Genomic DNA, 20,232 nt, shown 5'->3' with positions numbered 1-20,232 from the left:
AAAATTATATTTCTATAGAAAATTTTGTCAATATTTTATTTCTATAGAAAATTTTGTCAAAATTTTATTTCTATAGAAAGTTTTCTCAAAATTTTATTTCCATAGAAAATTTTCTCAAAATTTTATTTCTATAGAAAATTTTGTCAAAATTTTATTTCTATAGAAAATTTTCTCAAAATTTTATTTCTATAGAAAATTTTCTCAAAATTTTATTTCTATAGAAAATTTTCTCAAAATTTTATTTCTATAGAAAATTTTGTAATTTTCTCAAAATTTTATTTCTATTTTCTCATTTTTTTTAAATTTTCTCAAAATTTTATTTCTATAGAAAATTTTCTCAAAATTTTATTTCCATAGAAAATTTTCTCAAAATTTTATTTCTATAGAAAATTTTTCTCAAAATGTTATTACTATAGAAAATTTTGTCAATATTTTTATTTCTATAGAAAATTTTTCTCAAAATGTTATTACTATAGAAAATTTTGTCTAAATTTTACTTCTATAGAAAATGTTGTCATAAATTTTACTTCTATAGAAAATGTCATAAATTTATTTCTATAGAAAATGTTATTCTCAAAATGTTATTTCTATGGAAATTTTTTACAATTTTGATGTGCTATAGCAAACTTGCTTATAGGAAAGAAAAGGAACTTTTCGTGTAGTACGGGCATTTAGGCTGTTGTTTCAATGCCTGTGGCGAATAGTTTTCATGTTTGCCGGCACACCCGTTTTTTTCAGCTCCACAGCTGTTATACATGGATTTGATTTAGTCGTCCGAACTAAACGTTTTATTATTAAGGGTGACAAAGCTTGTTTTCTAACACGACATTCAATTCATTGCTCATATCTTAGGGACATTTATTAACATTTTAATGGAACAGCCCAGCTATTCCTCTTAAAGACAGTAAACTGAGTATTATGTCATTGGTATGTTATGTTCAAATAATAAGCACAGAATTTATTTTTTAATTGTAAATAATGAAATATACACACATATACATTTTTTTCTGATTCAATCACGAAATTATTTCCTACTGTTTTTACAAATATTAGTTAAAATTTACTTTTTATTAAAAGATTGTGCGCTAGGTTATGTTAAGAGTTAGTTTTAAGCAATTTGATTGGAATTGTATTAAATCTATCAACATTTAGTCCATAGAGGCGTTGGTGATTAAATGAATAAATAAATAAATAAATAAAAATTAATAGATCCAATTAATTTTTTAATTGAAATGTCTTCTTCAATCACGAAAATGATAGTATCAATCACAGTTTTAATTGGGCATATACAAATACATTATTAAAATTTAATAGATTTTGTTAGCAATTTTCAATTAATTTTTATACCCTGCGCCACATTGTGGAACAGGGTATTATAATTTAGTGCATATGTTTGCAACACCCAGAAGGAGACGAAATAGACACATGGTGTCTTTGGCAAAAATGCTCAGGGTGGGCTCCTGAGTCGATATTAGAGGTGTGAACGTGACACGAAATTGTCGTGACTCACGAACATTTTCGTGACTAACGCGTGAGTCGTGATTCGGCCCCGCCCGACAATAGACTTTCCTTACTTGTTTTTATTGATTCAATTAAAAATTTAATTGATGGTGATTGCAAAACTCAGTTTGTTTTTAAATAAAAACGTAACTATTTTCAATTACTTTCTTAATTGACTAAAAAAATTTATGTAGCTCGAACTGTAGGTCCGATTATTAATAACTGAAACAATTTTGATAGCTATGTTCCCAACTGGCATATGAGTATATAGCAGGATTCTTGGTTGTGGGGTAAAACCTAGTAAAAAGGTAGTAAAAGCGACCGCCAACTTTTATTAATATTGGCCGTTGAAGAATGCCGGTTAAAGTTGCAAACAGGAGTAGGTAAAGGAACAAAACTATTATTTTACACCTATTTTTATACCCTAAACCACATAGTGGTCAGGGTATAATAAGTTTGATCGGCCAAAAAATGTGCCTACCAGAAATATTGATTTTAGGCCCCATAAAATATATACCGATCGACTCAGAATCACCTCCTGAGTCGATCTAGCGCTTGGCTAAATATAATCTTCTATACCTCTAACTGTATGTGCGCAATTTCGGTTCAGATTTAGATATAGCTCCCATATATATGTATCGTCCGATTTTGCCAAATTTGGCCGTAAAACCCTTATTTATCAACCGATCGTAACCAAGGTTGGATAAATGTAATCTTCTATAGCACTAACTGTATGTGCAAAATTTCATCGAAATCGGTTCAAATTTAGATATAGCTCCCACATATATGTATCGCCCGATTTTGAAAAATTTGCCTCTAATAACCTTATTTTTGATCATAGGGGCCTCATTTAATATCTGATCGTACTCAAATTTTACACAAAGTGACCTTCTGGGGTATCAATCATACCTGCAAAATATTATGCAAATTGGTTCAGATTTAGATATAGGTCCCATACATGTATATGTATCGCTCGATTTTGTCATATTTGGCCATAATACTCTTATTTATTAAGCTATGTTATTCAAATTTCAAATTTTGATGTACTAGCTGATCGTATTTAGACTTACATGTAGCTCTTACATAAATCTATTGCCCTATTTGCAGAAATTTGGATTTATTACCCACAACTAATTGACCGATTTCCTCTTTTTTAATAATGGACTCAATATTAGTGGCATACTAACTCTTTTGGTGCAAAATAAACTATAGCTCCTAATATTAGACATTTATTATTATTATTATTATTATCTTTATTTGTAATTTGAAGCCTTAAAGGCCAATTGAGGTAAATTACAATTAATCTACTAAAGAATAACTCCTCGAAACAAAGTTTTACTTATAATCTAAGATGGTTAAAGGTATGGAATTAAAGTTATCACAAATATAAACTTCTTAAGTCTAAAGAAAAAAAAAATACAAAATTTTATAATTTTCAATAAAAAAACTACTCTAGCAATTATTATTAATATATATTTTTTTATTGTTATTATTATTTTTATTTTTGTATTTTTTTATATCTTTTTTTTTTATTTATTTTTAATCGTTTTCTTTTAAATCAATATTACTATTGCGAATAAATATATATATTTAAAATTTTTATTGTCGTCTTCAGTGACACCTACTCTTAATTTCTGCTCAGATTGTGAAAAGACACCCATAAACATGTACCCCCCCTTTATGTTCTCCAAAACCTATACCAATGATACCCCACAAAGGCTTATATTTACTAATTCAGTAGGGGTGGTTTAGGGTATAATATAGTCGGCCCCGCCCGACTTTCTACTTTACTCACTTGTTTTTAATTCAAAAGTAAAGTAACCTTTGCTTAAATATTTTAGTTTTCTTTTATGTACATTTCTCTTGGTTCAATCAACTGAAATCATTTTGTTTTAATTGTTTGACATTTATTCATCTTGGCACGGATCATCCTTTAAATCTCTCTCTCTCTCTCTTGGCAAGTGGGTAAGCACTCAAATTATTTTTCTGCTTTTCGATCTCTTTTTCGTTTTTGCATTCAAATTCAAATTGCTACTATGGATGCACATACACAGATTATAAAAATCCAATCACAAGAATGTCCATTCATTTTTTTTAATAATTAATTCATGCTGTCGTTTTTATTGTTCAGCACTCTCAGCTTTTCCTCACTTCTTATCGATAAAATATTGAAATTCCGATATATATACAAGTTTTACTAATCCTGACATTTTTTATTTTGCAGTTATGGTTTTAGTAAGCAACGAATGGCAAAAACAAAGTGAAGATGAACAGAAATCGTCCACAGTCGTTGTTGCCACATCAGCTACTGGAACAGAATCTATTACACCACCCATTACCACAGCAGCAGAAACAACAACAACAACAACTGCTGTTGCTATTACATCAACAATATCACCGGCAACAGCAACAATTGTTAATACCGATAGCATTGTTGTTGAAACTATAGCAGTAGAGGCGGTTAATTCTAAATCGCCAACAATAGCATCATCGTTAAAGCCATCAACAACAACTACAGAAGGAGGTACAACGGGGACTGTGTCCACCAACGCATCTCCACCGCTATCAATAAAATTTGCTGGAAACGATAACAACAACGAACGACAACATAAAGATAAAAATCCAACAATAACCGAGAAAATTGCATGCAATAACAACAGAATAAACGATAACAGCAACTCGGGCGAAAGTACGGAAAAATCCAACAACGACCCAGCAGCAGTGACAAATAATTTGAAAGAAGACGATTACATAGCATCGGTCTTAAATTATAGCAATATAAAAATTATGGCCGAAGAAAATACAAAAGAGATGGGTTTGAAAGAAGACCAGGAAACCGAAACCGAACCAATAGAAAATAATATTACAAATCCGAATGAAACATCTCTGGACTTGGCATCCAATTTGATTGTGAACAGTTGTGATGATAAGACATTGGTAAAGGATTTGAATGAATCTAATTCCGTTCCAAATTCTAATGCAAATACCTTACAACCATCAGTGAAGGTAAAAACACAAAGCATTCAAAATGCCAAACCGACACAGCCATTGAGTTGCCCATTTACTCCGCAGGACTTTAACAGTGCTTTACAGTCAGCATTGAATGCTTCAGCTACGGGAAATACAAACAGTTCAACGGCCGCAGCAGGTTTGCAGCCGAATTTTCTTAGCCAATTATCACTGACGGCGAATGTAGCGGGACTGCAAAAGAATGCCAAACCACAGATGAATTCATCATTTGCCTTGTCTTCCGCGGCGACGGTGGAAAATACACAAATAAAACCTGATAGCAATCTCCTAGATGCCTCTTCGAATAATGTGACAACGGCATCTTTAGCCACAGTCGTACCTAGCATTGAAAACAACACAAATGATCAAGCAAAAATCGTTTTGATATGCGAGGGAAATTCCCATCCATTTCAGACGAGAACCATATCTCTAATACCGAAAATTGAATGCATGGTGGGACGTTTGATAGCCAAGAGTAAAGTTTCCGAAAATAATGCAATTTTCGAATGCAAGGTCTTATCGCGCAAGCATGCAGTCATCTGGTATACGCCCGATGGCAAATTCTGGGTAAAGGATACAAAATCCGCCAACGGCACATTTATCAACGACAATAAACTGGGCGACGAAGAGGCCGAATTGCATTTTGGTGATATTGTAAAATTTGGTGTCGATGTTGTAGAGAACTCTCGCAAAGAGGTTCATGGTTGTATAATAGCCTGTGTAAAATTGTACTTGCCCGATGGCCGAGAAGCCATTTCAATTGATTCGCCCGCCCATCGTAGTCCCTATTCGGGAGAGGGTCGAATTAGCTATGATGATTTACATCGTTTGAATCTATATATTCAAGAAACGGCACAAAGGGAAAAGGTATTGACCTCAAAATTATGTAGCATACAAAACATCTTGGATGCAACACGTAAAAATTCCGCCCTGTGTTGGCAATCCATGATAACGGAAGACCAACTGTTGCATCGTATACATTCTTTGGAAAAGAAATTGTCATTTATGGAGAAAAACGTGCCTGAAAATGTATTGAGAAATGAGGTATGTATCACAAATTTTCAAGTGATATTTGATCATTCCAATGCTACTGATAATGACAATTTTTGTTTACCTTTGTTCTCTTACAGGTTCTTAAACTTTTGGATGACAAAAACTCATATACAAATACAGCCAAAGAGGCCTTACGCAAAGTTTACCAAGAACGTTGCGATGCCGTACAAATGTTAGCCAAAATGGAATCGGCTTACACTCAATCCAATAATGAGTGTGCAATACTCCGTGATCAGATAATGAACTCTAAACAGACTTTACAAGAAGTCAATACACGTTTGTTGCATTTGGAAACGGAATACAATGATTTCCGTGATGATGTCACACGCCAGCAAAAGGAGGCTAAAGAACGTGAGGAACAGCGTATTTCGGAATTAACCGAGAAATTAAGAGAACGTGAATTAGAATGCGATGAATTGAAGAGAAAAATATCCGAACTATTAATAAAACGAGCCGATCTTTTAGACGACGAGGAAAAAATATTGGAAAATCAAGCAATAGAAAAACTAGATGCCGCTATAGCTGATATGGACTTGGGTGACTACGACGACGACGACGATGACGATGATGAGAATGATGAAATTCTCGAAGTAAACAGTGATCAGAAAGATAAAAGTAATGCAATCGACAGTGAGGCTAGAGATGATTTTGATGCCATAAAATCGGAAAAGGGTTCCAACGGCGATGAAACCGCTTCCACAGAAATTAAAAAACAAACGAATTTATCTACGAAACCTCCTTTAAGTTTGACTTCCATATTTGGCGATGCTACCAATGGCATAGAGGGCGATGACAAAGCGAAGGTAAATTTAATACTATATGCACCGAAACAATTTGAATGCTTTTGAAAAATTCCAAAAGAAATACAAATCGAATCATTGAAGCAAATTAGGTACAAATACGAACGAGACTGAGTTCCACCAATGCCTTGATTTTTTACCACAGAAATTAAGTTCCACGAATGTGATTTTATAGTCTACCCATGGGTTTAAATTGTCAAAAGATGTAAATCTCCTAATTTCCAACGTAAAGGAATATACAAACGAACTTTGTTTTATTACACATTGGTCATGGATATTTTTAATTTTGCTACAGGAGTGTGCGTGGGTATGGACATTTTGTGGTAATTGTATCCATTAGATCAAACCACACATGTCGCAAATGTAAATAAAATAAAAGATGTGCACATGGAACATCTCTACTCTCGAAACATGTTTCCTCGTATTTCAAAGTTAATCAGGATGTCCCCACCACAGTAATGGGAGTAACGTATATTTCATCATTTCTGTAAACTCAAACAACCAAATCGGACCATATAAAAAGTTCTATATCACATCCACGGTTGTCACACGTGTCAAACTTATTTTCCAAAATTTGAAGAAAATTTTACCAAACAAAAATTATTTCAACATTTTTGATCAAAAATTTGTCAAAATTTGATTTCTCTAAAAATTTTGTCAAAATTTTATTTCTATAGAAAATTTTGTTTTATTTCTGTAGAAAATTTTGAAAAAATTTTATTTCTATGGCAAATTTTGTCAAAATTTTATTTCTATGGAAAAATTTTGTCAAAATTTTATTTCTCCAGAAAATTTTCAAAATTTTATTTCTCCAGGAACTTTTGTCAACATTTTTTTCCATAGAAAATTTTGTCAAAATTGTATTTCTCTAGAAAATTTTGTTAAAATTGTATTTCTCTAGAAAATTTCGTCAAAATTTTATTTCTATAGAAAATTTTGTTTTATTTCTGTAGAAAATTGTGCCAAAATTTTATTTCTATAGAAAATTAGTCAACATTTTATTTCTATAGAAAATGTTGTCAAAATTTTATTTTTCTAGAAAATTTTGTCAAAATTTTATTTCTCCAGGAAATTTTGTCAACATTTTTTCTATAGAAAATTTTGTCAAAATTTTATTTCTCTAGAAAATTTAGTCATAATTTTATTTTTCTAGACAATTTCGACAAAAATTTATTTCTATAGAAAATTTTCCCAGTGTTTTATTTCTATATACAATTTTCTCAAAATTTTATTTCTTTAGGAAATTTTGTCAAAATTTTATTTCTATAGAAAATTTTGTCAAAATTTTATTTCTATAGAAAATTTTGTCAAAATTTTATTTCTATAGAAAATTTTGTCAAAATTGTATTTCTATAGAAAATTTTGTCAAAATTTTATTTCTATAGAAAATTTTGTCAAAATTTTAATTCTATAGAAAATTTTGTCAAAATTTTAATTCTATAGAAAATTTTGTCAAAATTTTATTTCTTTAGAAAATTTTGTCAAAATTTTATTTCTATAGACAATTTTGTCAAAATTTTATTTCTATAGAAAATTTTGTCAAAATTTTATTTCTATAGAAAATTTTGTCAAAATTTTATTTCTATAGACAATATTTTCAAAATTTTATTTCTATAGAAAATTTTGTCAAAATTTTATTTCTATAGAAAATTTTGTCAAAATTTTATTTCTCCAGAAAATTTTGTCAAAATGTTATTTTTCTAGAAAATTTTGTCAAAATTTTATTTCTCCAGAAAATTTTGTCAAAATTTTATTTCTCCAGGAAATTTTGTCAACATTTTTTTCTATAGAAAGTTTTGTCAAAATTTTATTTTTCTAGACAATTTCGACAAAATTTTATTTCTATAGAAAATTTTCCCAAAGTTTTATTTCTATATACAATTTTTTCAAGATTTTATTCCTTTAGGAAATTTTGTCAAAATTTTATTTCTAAGAAAATTTTGTCAAAATTTTATTTCTATAGACAATTTTGTCTAAATTTTATTTCTATAGAAAATTTTGTCAAAATTTTATTTCTATAGAAAATTTTGTCAGAATTTTATTTCTATAGGAAATTTTGTCAAAATTTTATTTCCATAGAAAATTTTGTCAAAATTTTATTTCTATAGACAATTTTGTCAATATTTTGTTTCTATAGAAAATTTTGTCAAAATTTTATTTCTATAGACAATTTTGTCAAAATTTTATTTCTATAGAAAAATTTGTCAATATGTTATTTCTATATCTAGAAAATTTTGTCAGAATTTTATTTCTATAGAAAATTTTGTCAAAATTTTATTTATATAGAAAATTTTGTCAAAATTTTATTTTTAAAGAAAACTTTGTCAAAATCTTATTTCTATATAAAATTGTCAAAATTTTATTTTTGTAGAAAATTTTGTCAGAATTTTATTTCTATAAGAAATTTTGTCAGAATTTTATTTCTATAAGAAATTTTGTCAAAATTTTATTTTTCTAGAAAATTTTGTCAAAATGTTATTTCTATAGAAAATTTTGTCAAAATTTTATTTATATAGAAATTTTGTTAAAATTTTATCTCTATAGAAAATTTTGTTAAAATTTTATTTCTATAGAAAATTTTGTCAAAATTTTATTTCTATAAAAAATTTTGTCAAAATTTTATTTCTATAGAAAAATTTTACAAAATTTTGTTTCTATAGAAAATTTTGTCATAATTTTATGTCTATAGAACATTTTGTCAAAAGTTTATTTCTATAGAAAATTTTGTCAAAATTTTATTTCTCTAGAAAATTTTGTCAAAATTTTATTTCTCTAGAAAATTTTGTCAAAATTTTATTTCTCTAGAAAATTTTGTCAAAATTTTATTTCTCTAGAAAAATTTTGTCAAAATTTTATTTCTCTAAAAAATTTTGTCAACATTTTATTTCTCTAAAAAATTTTTGTCAAAATTTTATTTTCCTAAAAAAATTTGTCTAAAGTTTATTTCTATAAAAGATTATGTCAAAATTTTATTTCTACAGAAAATTTTTTCAAAAATTTAATTTCTATAAAAATTGAAGTACATTTTAATTGGAGGGAAATGTTTTGCAAAATCTACCTAAATATCAAGAATTCCACCAATTGTACCAAACAGTAAAAAATCCACCATTTTTGGTAGAATTCTACCAATGTGGCAACAGTGATCCCATCCCATTTCAACTGAAATTCGATTAGTAGGCTTTGATTAACATCTAAAGACGATTTGACCCAATTTTCAAAAATTGAGAAAGTAGATTTTGGAGACAACTGCTTTTCGACGTTTTCTTTTTTTTCAAAAAAGTCTATTAGAGAGGAAAAACTAAAGAGAGGAAAAACTTTATGTTTGGATATATCATTCGCTATTAAAAAACGTTGGATGAATGCCTTTATTATTGGCAATCAATCTAATTTAAAAAAACATGTTTTATATATAATCATATATACAAAAAATCCACATTTTTCTCTTTAGGATAAATCTCCTAAAATAACAAAATCGAAAAAGGCCAAAATGCTGGCATCGCTCAACCAAGGAAAAACCTCACCACCTAAACGTGTGAAAGAGTCAACCATTATGAAATGGTTGCAAAATTCCGATCTAAATAAGAACGAAGGGTCGCTAGATATCTTCAAGGCTATCTGTAATGAAAATGAAGATGAAACAATAGATTCCAGTGATGAAGAGGAGGATGTTTGCGACGCCAAATTTAGAGAAATAAAAGTAGGCGAACAGCAAGCAAAATCCACAAAAAAATCAAACGATTTTACGAAAAAATTAAGAAATGTCGAACAAAATCTTAAAGAGCTAGAAGCCGAAATTGAAAATCTAAATGAAGAATCTGAAGAAAAATGCGGCGGCGGCGATATGGAGGAAGGCGGTAATAAGGATCAAAAGAAGAGTTCGGCAAAAATAAAAGATGTCTATGAATTTGATGAGAATAGTGATGATGATGATGAAGAGAGTGGTGCTTCTGGTGGGGAAGAGACTTGTATTATAAAGCGTAATGGTGGTAAGACCGCTTCAACGTCAGCTACAAATAAGGTGCTTTCCAAACATAATAAAAACTATCAGCTATTAAAATCTAGCGTTAATATGTTAATAGAGGCTTACAATGAAATTAAGGACTCTGTACGCGATGGTAATCGCCCGGGTGATAGTGGGAAGGGTTCATCATCACCACCCCCATTGGTTAAGTTACAAACCCAAAACCCTAAAGGAGGTAAAAGTCCAATTACGAGCAATGATAGTCGTTTACTGGAAACTCCCGACTCATCAAGGACCTCATGTGAAGATATTGACCAAGATACGGATAGCATATCCGATGTTGAAAGTATAAGCCTCAACTCACCAGTTAATAGTAGTTCACATAGTACGATAAAACAAATTGGTGGAGGCCCACATGCTCACACAACAGCCAATGTCTTACTTGAAGAACAATTAAGAGAATATAAACAACAAGTGGGCAAATTAAATGAAAAACTCCAACAAACTGAATTGGAGGCTCATCATACATTGGAAATAATGCAGGTCGAATGTGATGATGTCAAACAGAAAATGCTAACTTTGAATAAAGTAATCGAGGCCTTAAAAGAGGATAAAAAGGCTTTGGAGCAAGTAATCAATGAAAATAAAACTAATGCCTATAAAATAGAAAATAAAACATCTACTACCACCACCACCACCACCAGTGCTTGTTCTGAAGTTATTGATAGCCAAAGAATTCAGGATATTGAAGATGATGTAATGGAAGAAGATGATTTGGCCAATATCAATGTCACTGCTCTAGAACGCGAAGAAGAATTGATTACCTACAAAGAACGTTTGGAGGAGCAACAAAAGCAAAATATTGAATTGCGCAATGAAATTGCAGCACTTAAGCTAAAACCTGGTCGAGGCAATGCTGTTGTTGTCACAACAACCGATTTTTTGCTAAGACTTTTTTTGCCCTGTGGTTTTATTATTTTAGCTATTTTAGTATATTTGATATCCACATATTTCTAGATTATGGTTTCTTAAAAATTTTCATTTCATAGCCTTTATTAGCATCAATGTCCTTCAATGTCCGCTCCCCACCATACAACCATCATCATAATCCTGTCAAATATATATCTCATCATTTATTGTCCAACAAATCGAATCCTTTATCTTTTCTTTTCCTCTTCACTCCACTCCACATCATCTATTTATATATATATGAGTATAAATTTGTCGTTTGTTAAGGAAATCTTCAGTTATTAATTACTAATTATTAAATCATTTTGTTGTTATTATTTTGTCCTTTAAAAATTTATCTATATTTATACAAGATTTACATATATAATTATAAAAAACAAAACAAAAATATTGAAAAGAAACGCAATGAGAATATATATATGAATGACATACATTTAAATATATTGCATAAATTCAACAAAATCTATAAAAAAAACTATATTAAATATAAATAAAGGAAAGGTAACGAACAAAAAATTGCATGCTAATAGTAATTCAAATCATTTTTATACATTACTATATATATATATAGAAACATACATAAATATATATATTAAACAAAAAAAGAAAAACACAAAACAAAAGAGCCATTTAAATAGAATTAGTAATACACACCAATAACACACCATAAATATTTATAAAATTAAAAAAAAAAGAAAAAAATAATGAAGGCCTGTATCAAATATAAATATATCAAAAATATACCCCACTATTGTAAGTTTTTTTTAGTTTTATATATATATAAATGTTTTGGATATGTTTAATAATTTTGTGAATATTAATTAATTTATTTATTTTTTTGGTAACTCAATAGTCAAGATTTTGTAATTAATTGTTTGTGTCCAAAGCACTTAATCTTCCTAGATATTTTTCATATTTTTCATAGTCCACCAAATTAAAATGAAAGTGAGACAGTTAATATTTCTAACTTTATACTTCGGTTTAAAAATAGTCAGGTTCGAGATTAATATTGGGTTTAATTCTTTCTATTAAATTCCGTATGTCGATTTTCTTCATTGATCATCGATTGGAATGAAATGTCTTACACATAAAAAAAAAAATCTGATTCAATCACGAAATTAATTGAACTGTGGGCGACAATCGTATGAAATTTTGTAGAATCTTGAGTAACACCAGCCATTATAAATTGAGATTCCATTTGCTTGAACTACAGCAATGGGTCCGATTGCCAAAATGGTGGAGCCTTAATTGCTACACGATAAATTTCCGCTGATGTTGAAGAACTTTCTCCGGGATTTGCCATTTTTCTTTGAATCTCCACAATAGTATGACAAACGTGTTCCACAAATAATTTTCGAGGTCACCAATTTGTAGTGGTTAGTAGAAAATATTTCAATTAAAACACACGACAATTAATTTTTTATAAAAAAACGTTTATTTTTAGCATCGCAACACGAATGAATAAAATTTCTAGTTTACTGATAATAATATGTAAAAGAATACAGAAATCGAAGCTAACTTGATTAAACATATATTATTTTCTTTCAAGTGAAATTCAAAAAATCTATATAATGCAAGAACAAATTTTCCATGCTTACTGCAATGTAAAAATGAAAAATTCAAACATTGAAATTAAAAATTAAATATGAAAAACTGTGGCAACTAGATTTGATATTTAGATATATTTGAAAAGTGAATTTTTCTCCACTAGCTAAGGGTCACCACAGAACCAATTAATTTTTTAATTGAAATGTCATCAATCATAGAAAAAAATTAATTGAAAGTCATTTAAAAAATTAATTGATCCAATTCAAAAATTAATTGATACTATTAATTTTTGTGATTGATTTTTATTTTAATTAAAAAATTTTTTGAGTCATTTAAATTTCTAATTGGATATTTTTTAAAACTGAAAATTTTTTCCTGTGCATGTCTTAAGGTGAGTATTAAGTTCGAGTTTAGCTGCTAATTTTCACTAAAGTGAAAACTAAATCAGTAAAAACAAGTCATAAAATTATACATATTTGTTGCAGATTTCATTATAATTTGATGGGGAACATCTCAAAGCAAATTTTCATAAAGTTTGTATTCTTTAAAATGGATTATTAAAGAAAAGTAATCGTGAAAAAGTGACGATTTTAGCGGCTACACTCGATCTTAATACCCACCTTTAGGTGTGATGCATTTCACCTTTGTGCAATAGGTGATGCAGCGTATATAGTTGTGTTTATTAATAGATTTCATTCCAGTCAATGAGGATCTCCGAACACACACAAAAAAATGTTTTCTGATTCAATCACCAAAATAGTAGAACCAATTAATTTTTTAATTGAACTGTCTTCAATCACAGAAATGATACTATCAATTAAAAAATTAATTGAAGGTCAATTAAATAATTAATTGAGCCATATAAAAAAATGATACTATTAATTTTGTGATTGATTTTTATTTAAATTAAAAAATTATTTTTAATCAATGTTTTAAGACTTTAATTGAAAAAAAAATTTTTTTTCGTGAAAATTTTTTCTGTGTATGTCCTAGGTGTGGTGCATTTCACATTTGGTCCAATAGGGTATGCCGTGGATATAGTTGTGTTTATGAATACATTTCATTCCAATCGATAATGATCTCCGAAGCAGATCGAAATATGGAATAAATAAAAAGAATAAACCCCAATAACGACAGAGATAATATTTCTTGATTAATCGATTTTTTCTTATTGGGTATTTGACATTTGGATGTACTTCAGCAGAATTTTACAATTACAGTGCACTCGCGGTAACGTGAACTAATTAAAACCAAGAGAGTTCACGTTTTGCTTCAGAACAAAACATAGCCATATTCGGGATGTTTACACGTTCTAGCGTGATAGTCTTTTATTTTTTGTTATTAGTAATATTAAAAACTTAATTTAATTTCATGAAAAAATATCAGTGGGTATGGAATTATAAAGCAATTTAAATTAATAATTAAAATTCACGAAAAAAAGCCAAATTAGATCACTAAAAAATTCCGTATGTGTATTTGAAATTGTACTTGGCATCTGCTTTAAACGTCAAATATCATGTTTTTCAGCGTTAAGGAGTAGTTAGTGTATGAAAAAGCCTATTCACGATATGCAAAGTTCATGTTATGCGGTGTTCACGTGACCGCGAGCGAACTGTAAGAAATTACTTCCATAAATATCGATTTTTCGAGTTTTGTTAAGAGTTTTGCAAGTACTGCGAGCGTCCCCTAACACCGAAAATTATTAATAGTAGTGGACAATTTTAAGAGAACATTTTCATTTATTTTTGAAAAAAAAAAAATACTCACTTGAAAAAATTTTCACCTTTGCAAATAAACTTTTTTTGTTAACAATTAGAATCTGTCATTTTTACTATTTTTCCATTGCCGTAATTTGATTAAAATTTTATACTATGTGAGGATTTTTGAAATTTCCCTCTTTTTAATACTTTTAATGCGCAGCTAAAGGCTAAAGACACTACCTTCGAGTTGAAAATCACTTTATTTTCGCAGGTTTGCAAAATAATTAATAAATTAAAATAAATGAAAACCAAAATATTCCTTGCCTAAACTTAGATGGAAGAATTCCATACACATCCATTGAGTAAAATTCTGTGCTTTCAAATTATTGTAATAAAATAACTACCCAACAAAAAAAGCTTCCCCAAAAAAGTAGTGAAAACGTTTTTTTTTGGTTTCCGGAAGTGGTGCAAAATTGTCGCAGAAGCGATGAATTTAACATGTGATTGTCATAGAACGGATGTCCACTATTTCAACAGCCGTTGCACTGAATTTGCATCACTTCTTAAGGTGTGGTCCGATTTCAATGTATTGAATGTGAATTATAAATTTGTGTCATATTTTGCCAAATAAATATTTTTTATGATTTTTACACACAAAAAAAATTTTTTCTGATTCAATCACGAAATTAATTGATCCAATTAATTTTTTAATTGAAATGTCTTCAATCACAGAAATGATAGTATCAATTAAAAAATTAATTGACAGTCAATTAAAAAATTAATTGATCCAATTAAATATTTAATTGATACTATTAATTTGTGTTATTGATTTTTATTTCAATTAAAAAATTTGTTGAATCAATTAAATTTTTAATTGAATATTTTTTAAAACTCAATTAAGATTTTAATTGGAAAAATTTTCGTGAATTTTTTTTCTGTGTAATGCATTCTGACGCATATCTAAAACGTTTGACCACAAATTTTTCTAGAATGGATTTATAATTTTTTTTTGAAAATATTTTTTGGCAAAATGTTATTTATTTTTTATTTCCATTTATTTAAGCAATTCAAAGCCTTTACAGGGTCAATAATTTGTACAAAAAAAATATTTAAAATTTCTTATTAAAAATATGAAAAAAACGAGTTTTAAAAAATTGAAATTCCTGTGTAGTTAAAATTAATAATGGCGATTTCGATTGGGAAAAAAAGGTGTGACATTCTCGAAATTGATTGCCAAATATAAAGGACACTGTCATAGATTTTGGATCCTGTATCCCTCACAATATTATGAATTAACAATAACTTTGGAATGACACTATTATTTGAGCGAAAATACAATGAGGGAAAAAAGTAGTGTAACACCAGGGAAACATATTTTTTGCGAAACGCCCTAAGAACATCTTAGGGAGGGCATTTTTGGATTTGCTTTTAAAGTTGTGCCTTTAAAAGAGCTTGCAATTTTTTTTTGCTGGGTATCTAAATGCCAATGAGAAAACCGAACATAGCAACGACCCTAATTAGTAAATTTTGCAAATCGATTTGTAATCTTGCAAGTCGATTTGTAAAGCGTTGAAATATAAATTTGAATTTTATTTGAAGAGAGAAACTTATACAATTTGTAATCAAATTGTATAAAGGTTGAATTACACACCATGCGTCAATCCGTGCGTTGATGGAAGGGTTGATTTGTTTCTGATTGCGGCAGACTATTCGAGCTTTTGATTTCAAGTTTCGGCTTTTTTAAAATTTTGAAAAATCTTTTTCAAAAGTTTAATTTTTAAAATCGACTTTACAAAATTTTCAGTTTGAATCATGATGGTTGTCGATTAGTCAAAAGCGGATCACTTGATTTTGAATACCGTGTGCATTTTGATACGATTTTGACGATTAGAAAAATACTATTTGTGTTTATTATCGAAAATTATATATCGATTTATAGAATTTGAAATTCGCATAATTTTGTTGTATAATTTTCACATAACACCGCACTCAATTTGTCTCCTTTTCTATTATTTAGGACCTCAACAAAATCGAGACTTTTAAGGAAATTAATAGATCTATTTATTATGGCTAGAAAAAATTGATATTGTAGGACCTCTTCCAAATAGAAACTTTAAAGAAAAGTAATAGATCTCTTTACGATGGTGAGTAAAAATTGATATTGTTTGAATAAAAAGTGTTTTGTTGTACCCACCGGAAATATTGCCAAATTATAAATATATATAAATAAAAAAAAATATTTTCTGATTAGGATTTTTTTTCGAATTCATTGCACACATGAGTAACTCCTAAATTAGTAAATAGAATGAAGTCCTTTGTATATTTAGCTTTTTTCCAAATTAAAACTATAATCACCTCGGTTTAAATCATATTTTAGGATAGTCTAAAAAGTTTACAACATTTTTTAATTTTGCATCGGGCGTATTATTGTTTTTTTTTTGTAAGTAACTTCATAAAAAGTTGCCTGTTCGTTTGTGTTTTGTTACCCCAAGATGGAATAAAACTTAAAAAAAAAACAAATTAAATTTATTTTTTATCTATGTTTGTTACTAAATATATGCATTAAATGCATAAATAAGTATTGTGCTGTATCGTTAGTTCTTCTTATTTTTGTTTTTTGTTTAGCTTATATAAATTGTAAGGATTAGTTATTATTGGATAGTATTCTTATATTTTCTCTGTCATTACACCGTTAAAGAGCAATCATACAGTTCTAAGAAAATTACTTTTAATGGAATTGCTCAACGCCTATTGTTTATGATCGCACAAAAAAGAATTTGTCGAAATTCATTGAAATTAATTTCTAATTGAAATATAGTATCAATTAAATGATAATATCAATTAAAAAAATTAATTGAAAATCAATTTAAAAATTAATTGATTTACTTAAAAAATTAATTGATACTATTAATTTTTGTGATTGATTTTTGTTGCAATTAAAAAATTTGTTGAATCAATTAAATTTTTAATTGAATATTTTTTAAAACTCAATTAAGTCTTTAATTGAAAAAATGTTCGTGATTTTTTTTTCTGTGACCCTGCAAGTTTCTCATGGTAACTGTCCCCAAATCTTTCGCAACGAAATACCTTGTTAATATTTTTTGAATTTTAAACATATTTGCAGCTATTTTTCTGATTTCTAAATATACTCATAAAATTTTAAACATATCCAAAACTTATATCTTATCATAAAACACCCAACGTCGTAACCTACCAATATTTTTGCATTTGTAAAAAAGAAAAAACGAAACAAACCAACCAACAATAACAAAAAAGCAACAAGAACCTGAAAATTTATTAACACAAAATACAAAATTGTTGAAAGCATAGAAAAGGTAGAAACCATTTGTTGATTATTGTAAGTTTACTTTTTTTGCGCTCTTTATATTTAGATAATTTTTCATTAGTTCTAATTCTTTATTAATTTCATACAATTTCAGTTAACTAACTGTTAAAATTCGTTCTAATGCGCATTCTTCAATTGTTTGGCCTAAATCGAAAAAAATTATTGTTATATGTTTTTGAAACGAAAAAAAATCCCGACTTACACATCTTTAACAACAACCCCCTCCTTCTATATAGTTTTTCTTTTGTTATAAAAGAAACACAGCCTAATTAGCTGTTTAAATTATTTTTAACATTACAAAAAAAATGTGTTTTTATTTTATTTCTACTAAGAATGAATATGCCACAGCAAAGTTAGAATAGATTTATTAGGTCCTCAATCAGTGAGTTGGCTTGACTGTTGATTACAAAGCCACAAAACGAGAAATAAATCCAAGTTTAAATCAATGCTGAATAAACAGAGAATATTATTGAAATCATGCTAAATTATTGTAAAATATATGAAATAATACAGCAAACAGAAATCAATTATTATTAGTATTTAATTACCAAGAAAATATATACAAAAACCCCAAAAACAAATAAACAAAATTTATAATAATAATAAAAAAAGAAGAAAGTATATCATTCTAAACAAGCGTAGTTAGAAATTAAAAAAAAAACGAACGTAAGTTTAATTATAATTTAATTTATTATAATATTCGCATTTTACCCGAATGCATTAAGTTTTCTTTTTTAAATTACATTCTAATATGAGAGTATTGGGATTTTCACAACTGGTCATGAATTCATTGATGATAATTGTTTTAAGAAATAAATAAAACGGCAGACGACACGGGTACAATTAATGCTTATGAACATGTCCATCAATTTTAAAAAGGTTATGGTATGACCTTAGTTTTCCGGTTGTAAATTGCCAACTCTTCCACCTATCCGTTAAAGTTAAATTTAGGCAGATATATCTGCTAGAACCGGAGTTATACGCTGTTGAATTTAATATTATCCGTGGAAAGTGAACTTTTGCAGAGTAAACTATTATATTTTGTTTAAATGTTGATTTTCGGATAGAATAAAACAGAAGCGGTTTTACACCGGTTATAGGAACGTGGTTGTAGTGAATCGATTTTTTTTGGAAAATCACATTTTGCAAAAACAAAAGAATTCGGTTGAATCCTCGGTTTTAACAGGTTGGCTGATAAGTCCCCGGTCTGACACATAGATGGCGTCGCTAGTATTAAATGCATATTATTTTTATATAGTACCAACCTTCAAATGATTCGTGTCAAAATTTGACGTCTGTAAGTCAATTAGTTTGTGAGATAGAGCGTCTTTTGTGAAGCAACTTTTGTTATTGTGAAAAAATGGAAAAAAAAGAATTTCGTGTTTTGATAAAATATTGTTTTCTGAAGGGAAAAAATACGGTGAAAGTAAAAACTTGGCTCGATAATGAGTTTCCGGACTCTGTCCCAGAGAAATCAACAATAATGGATTGGTATGCAAAATTCAAGCGTGGTGAAATGAGCACGGAGGAAGGTGAACGCAGTGGACGCCCGAAAGAGGTGGTTACCGACGAAAACATCAAAAAAAATCCACAAAATGATTTTGAATGACCGTAAAATGAAGTTGATCGAGATAGCAGAGGCCTTAAAGATATCAAAGGAACGTGTTGGTCATATCATTCATCAATATTTGGATATGCGGAAGCTCTGTGCAAAATGGGTGCCGCGCGAGCTCACATTTGACCAAAAACAACAACGTGTCGATGATTCTGAGCGGTGTTTGCAGCTGTTAACTTGTAATACACCCGAGTTTTTCCGTCGATATGTGACAATGGATGAAACATGGCTACATCACTACACTCCTGAGTCCAATCGATAGTCGGCTGAGTGGACAGCGACCAGTGAACCGTCTCCGAAGCGTGGAAAGACTCAAAAGTCCGCTGGCAAAGTAATGGCCTCTGTTTTATGGGATGCGCATGGAATAATTTTTATCGATTATCTTGAGAAGGGAAAAACCATCAACAGTGACTATTATATGGCGTTATTGGAGCGTTTGAAGGTCGAAATCGCAGCAAAACGGCCCCATATGAAGAAGAAAAGTCTTGTTCCACCAAGACAACGCACCGTGCCACAAGTCATGGAGAACGATGGCAAAAATTCATGAATTGGGCTTCGAATTGCTTCCCCACCCACCATATTCTCCAGATCTGGCCCCAGCGACTTTTTCTTGTTCTCAGACCTCAAAAGGATGCTCGCAGGGGAAAAAATTGGCTGCAATGAAGAGGTGATCGCCGAAACTGAGGCCTAGTTTGAGGCAAAACCGAAGGAGTACTACCAAAATGGTATCA

At 29.2% G+C, this 20,232-nt stretch overlaps 1 protein-coding gene across 6 annotated transcripts in view; it reads left to right on the top strand.

The window, feature by feature from the left end:
• The window catches only part of Slmap (Sarcolemma associated protein), a 35,458-nt gene extending 16,954 nt beyond the window's left edge, over window positions 1-18,504 (top strand). For 4 of the 6 annotated variants that reach the window (XM_075293312.1, XM_075293313.1, XM_075293314.1 and 1 more), the window contains 3 exons: window positions 3,725-5,553; window positions 5,640-6,365; window positions 9,811-18,504. In XM_075293312.1, the coding sequence (XP_075149427.1) occupies window positions 3,727-5,553; window positions 5,640-6,365; window positions 9,811-11,340 (4,083 nt within the window). In that variant the 5' untranslated portion in view covers window positions 3,725-3,726 and the 3' untranslated portion in view covers window positions 11,341-18,504. The remainder of the gene's footprint in view (window positions 1-3,724; window positions 5,554-5,639; window positions 6,366-9,810) is intronic. The other 2 variants (XR_012718720.1, XM_075293316.1) reach the window with 2 other exon arrangements.
• The last annotated feature ends 1,728 nt before the right edge of the window (window positions 18,505-20,232 follow it).

This window comes from Haematobia irritans, chromosome 2 (genome assembly GCF_050003625.1).
Source record: "Haematobia irritans isolate KBUSLIRL chromosome 2, ASM5000362v1, whole genome shotgun sequence".
Classification (NCBI taxonomy): domain Eukaryota; kingdom Metazoa; phylum Arthropoda; class Insecta; order Diptera; family Muscidae; genus Haematobia; species Haematobia irritans.
This window is presented reverse-complemented; position numbering and strand designations above follow the sequence as displayed.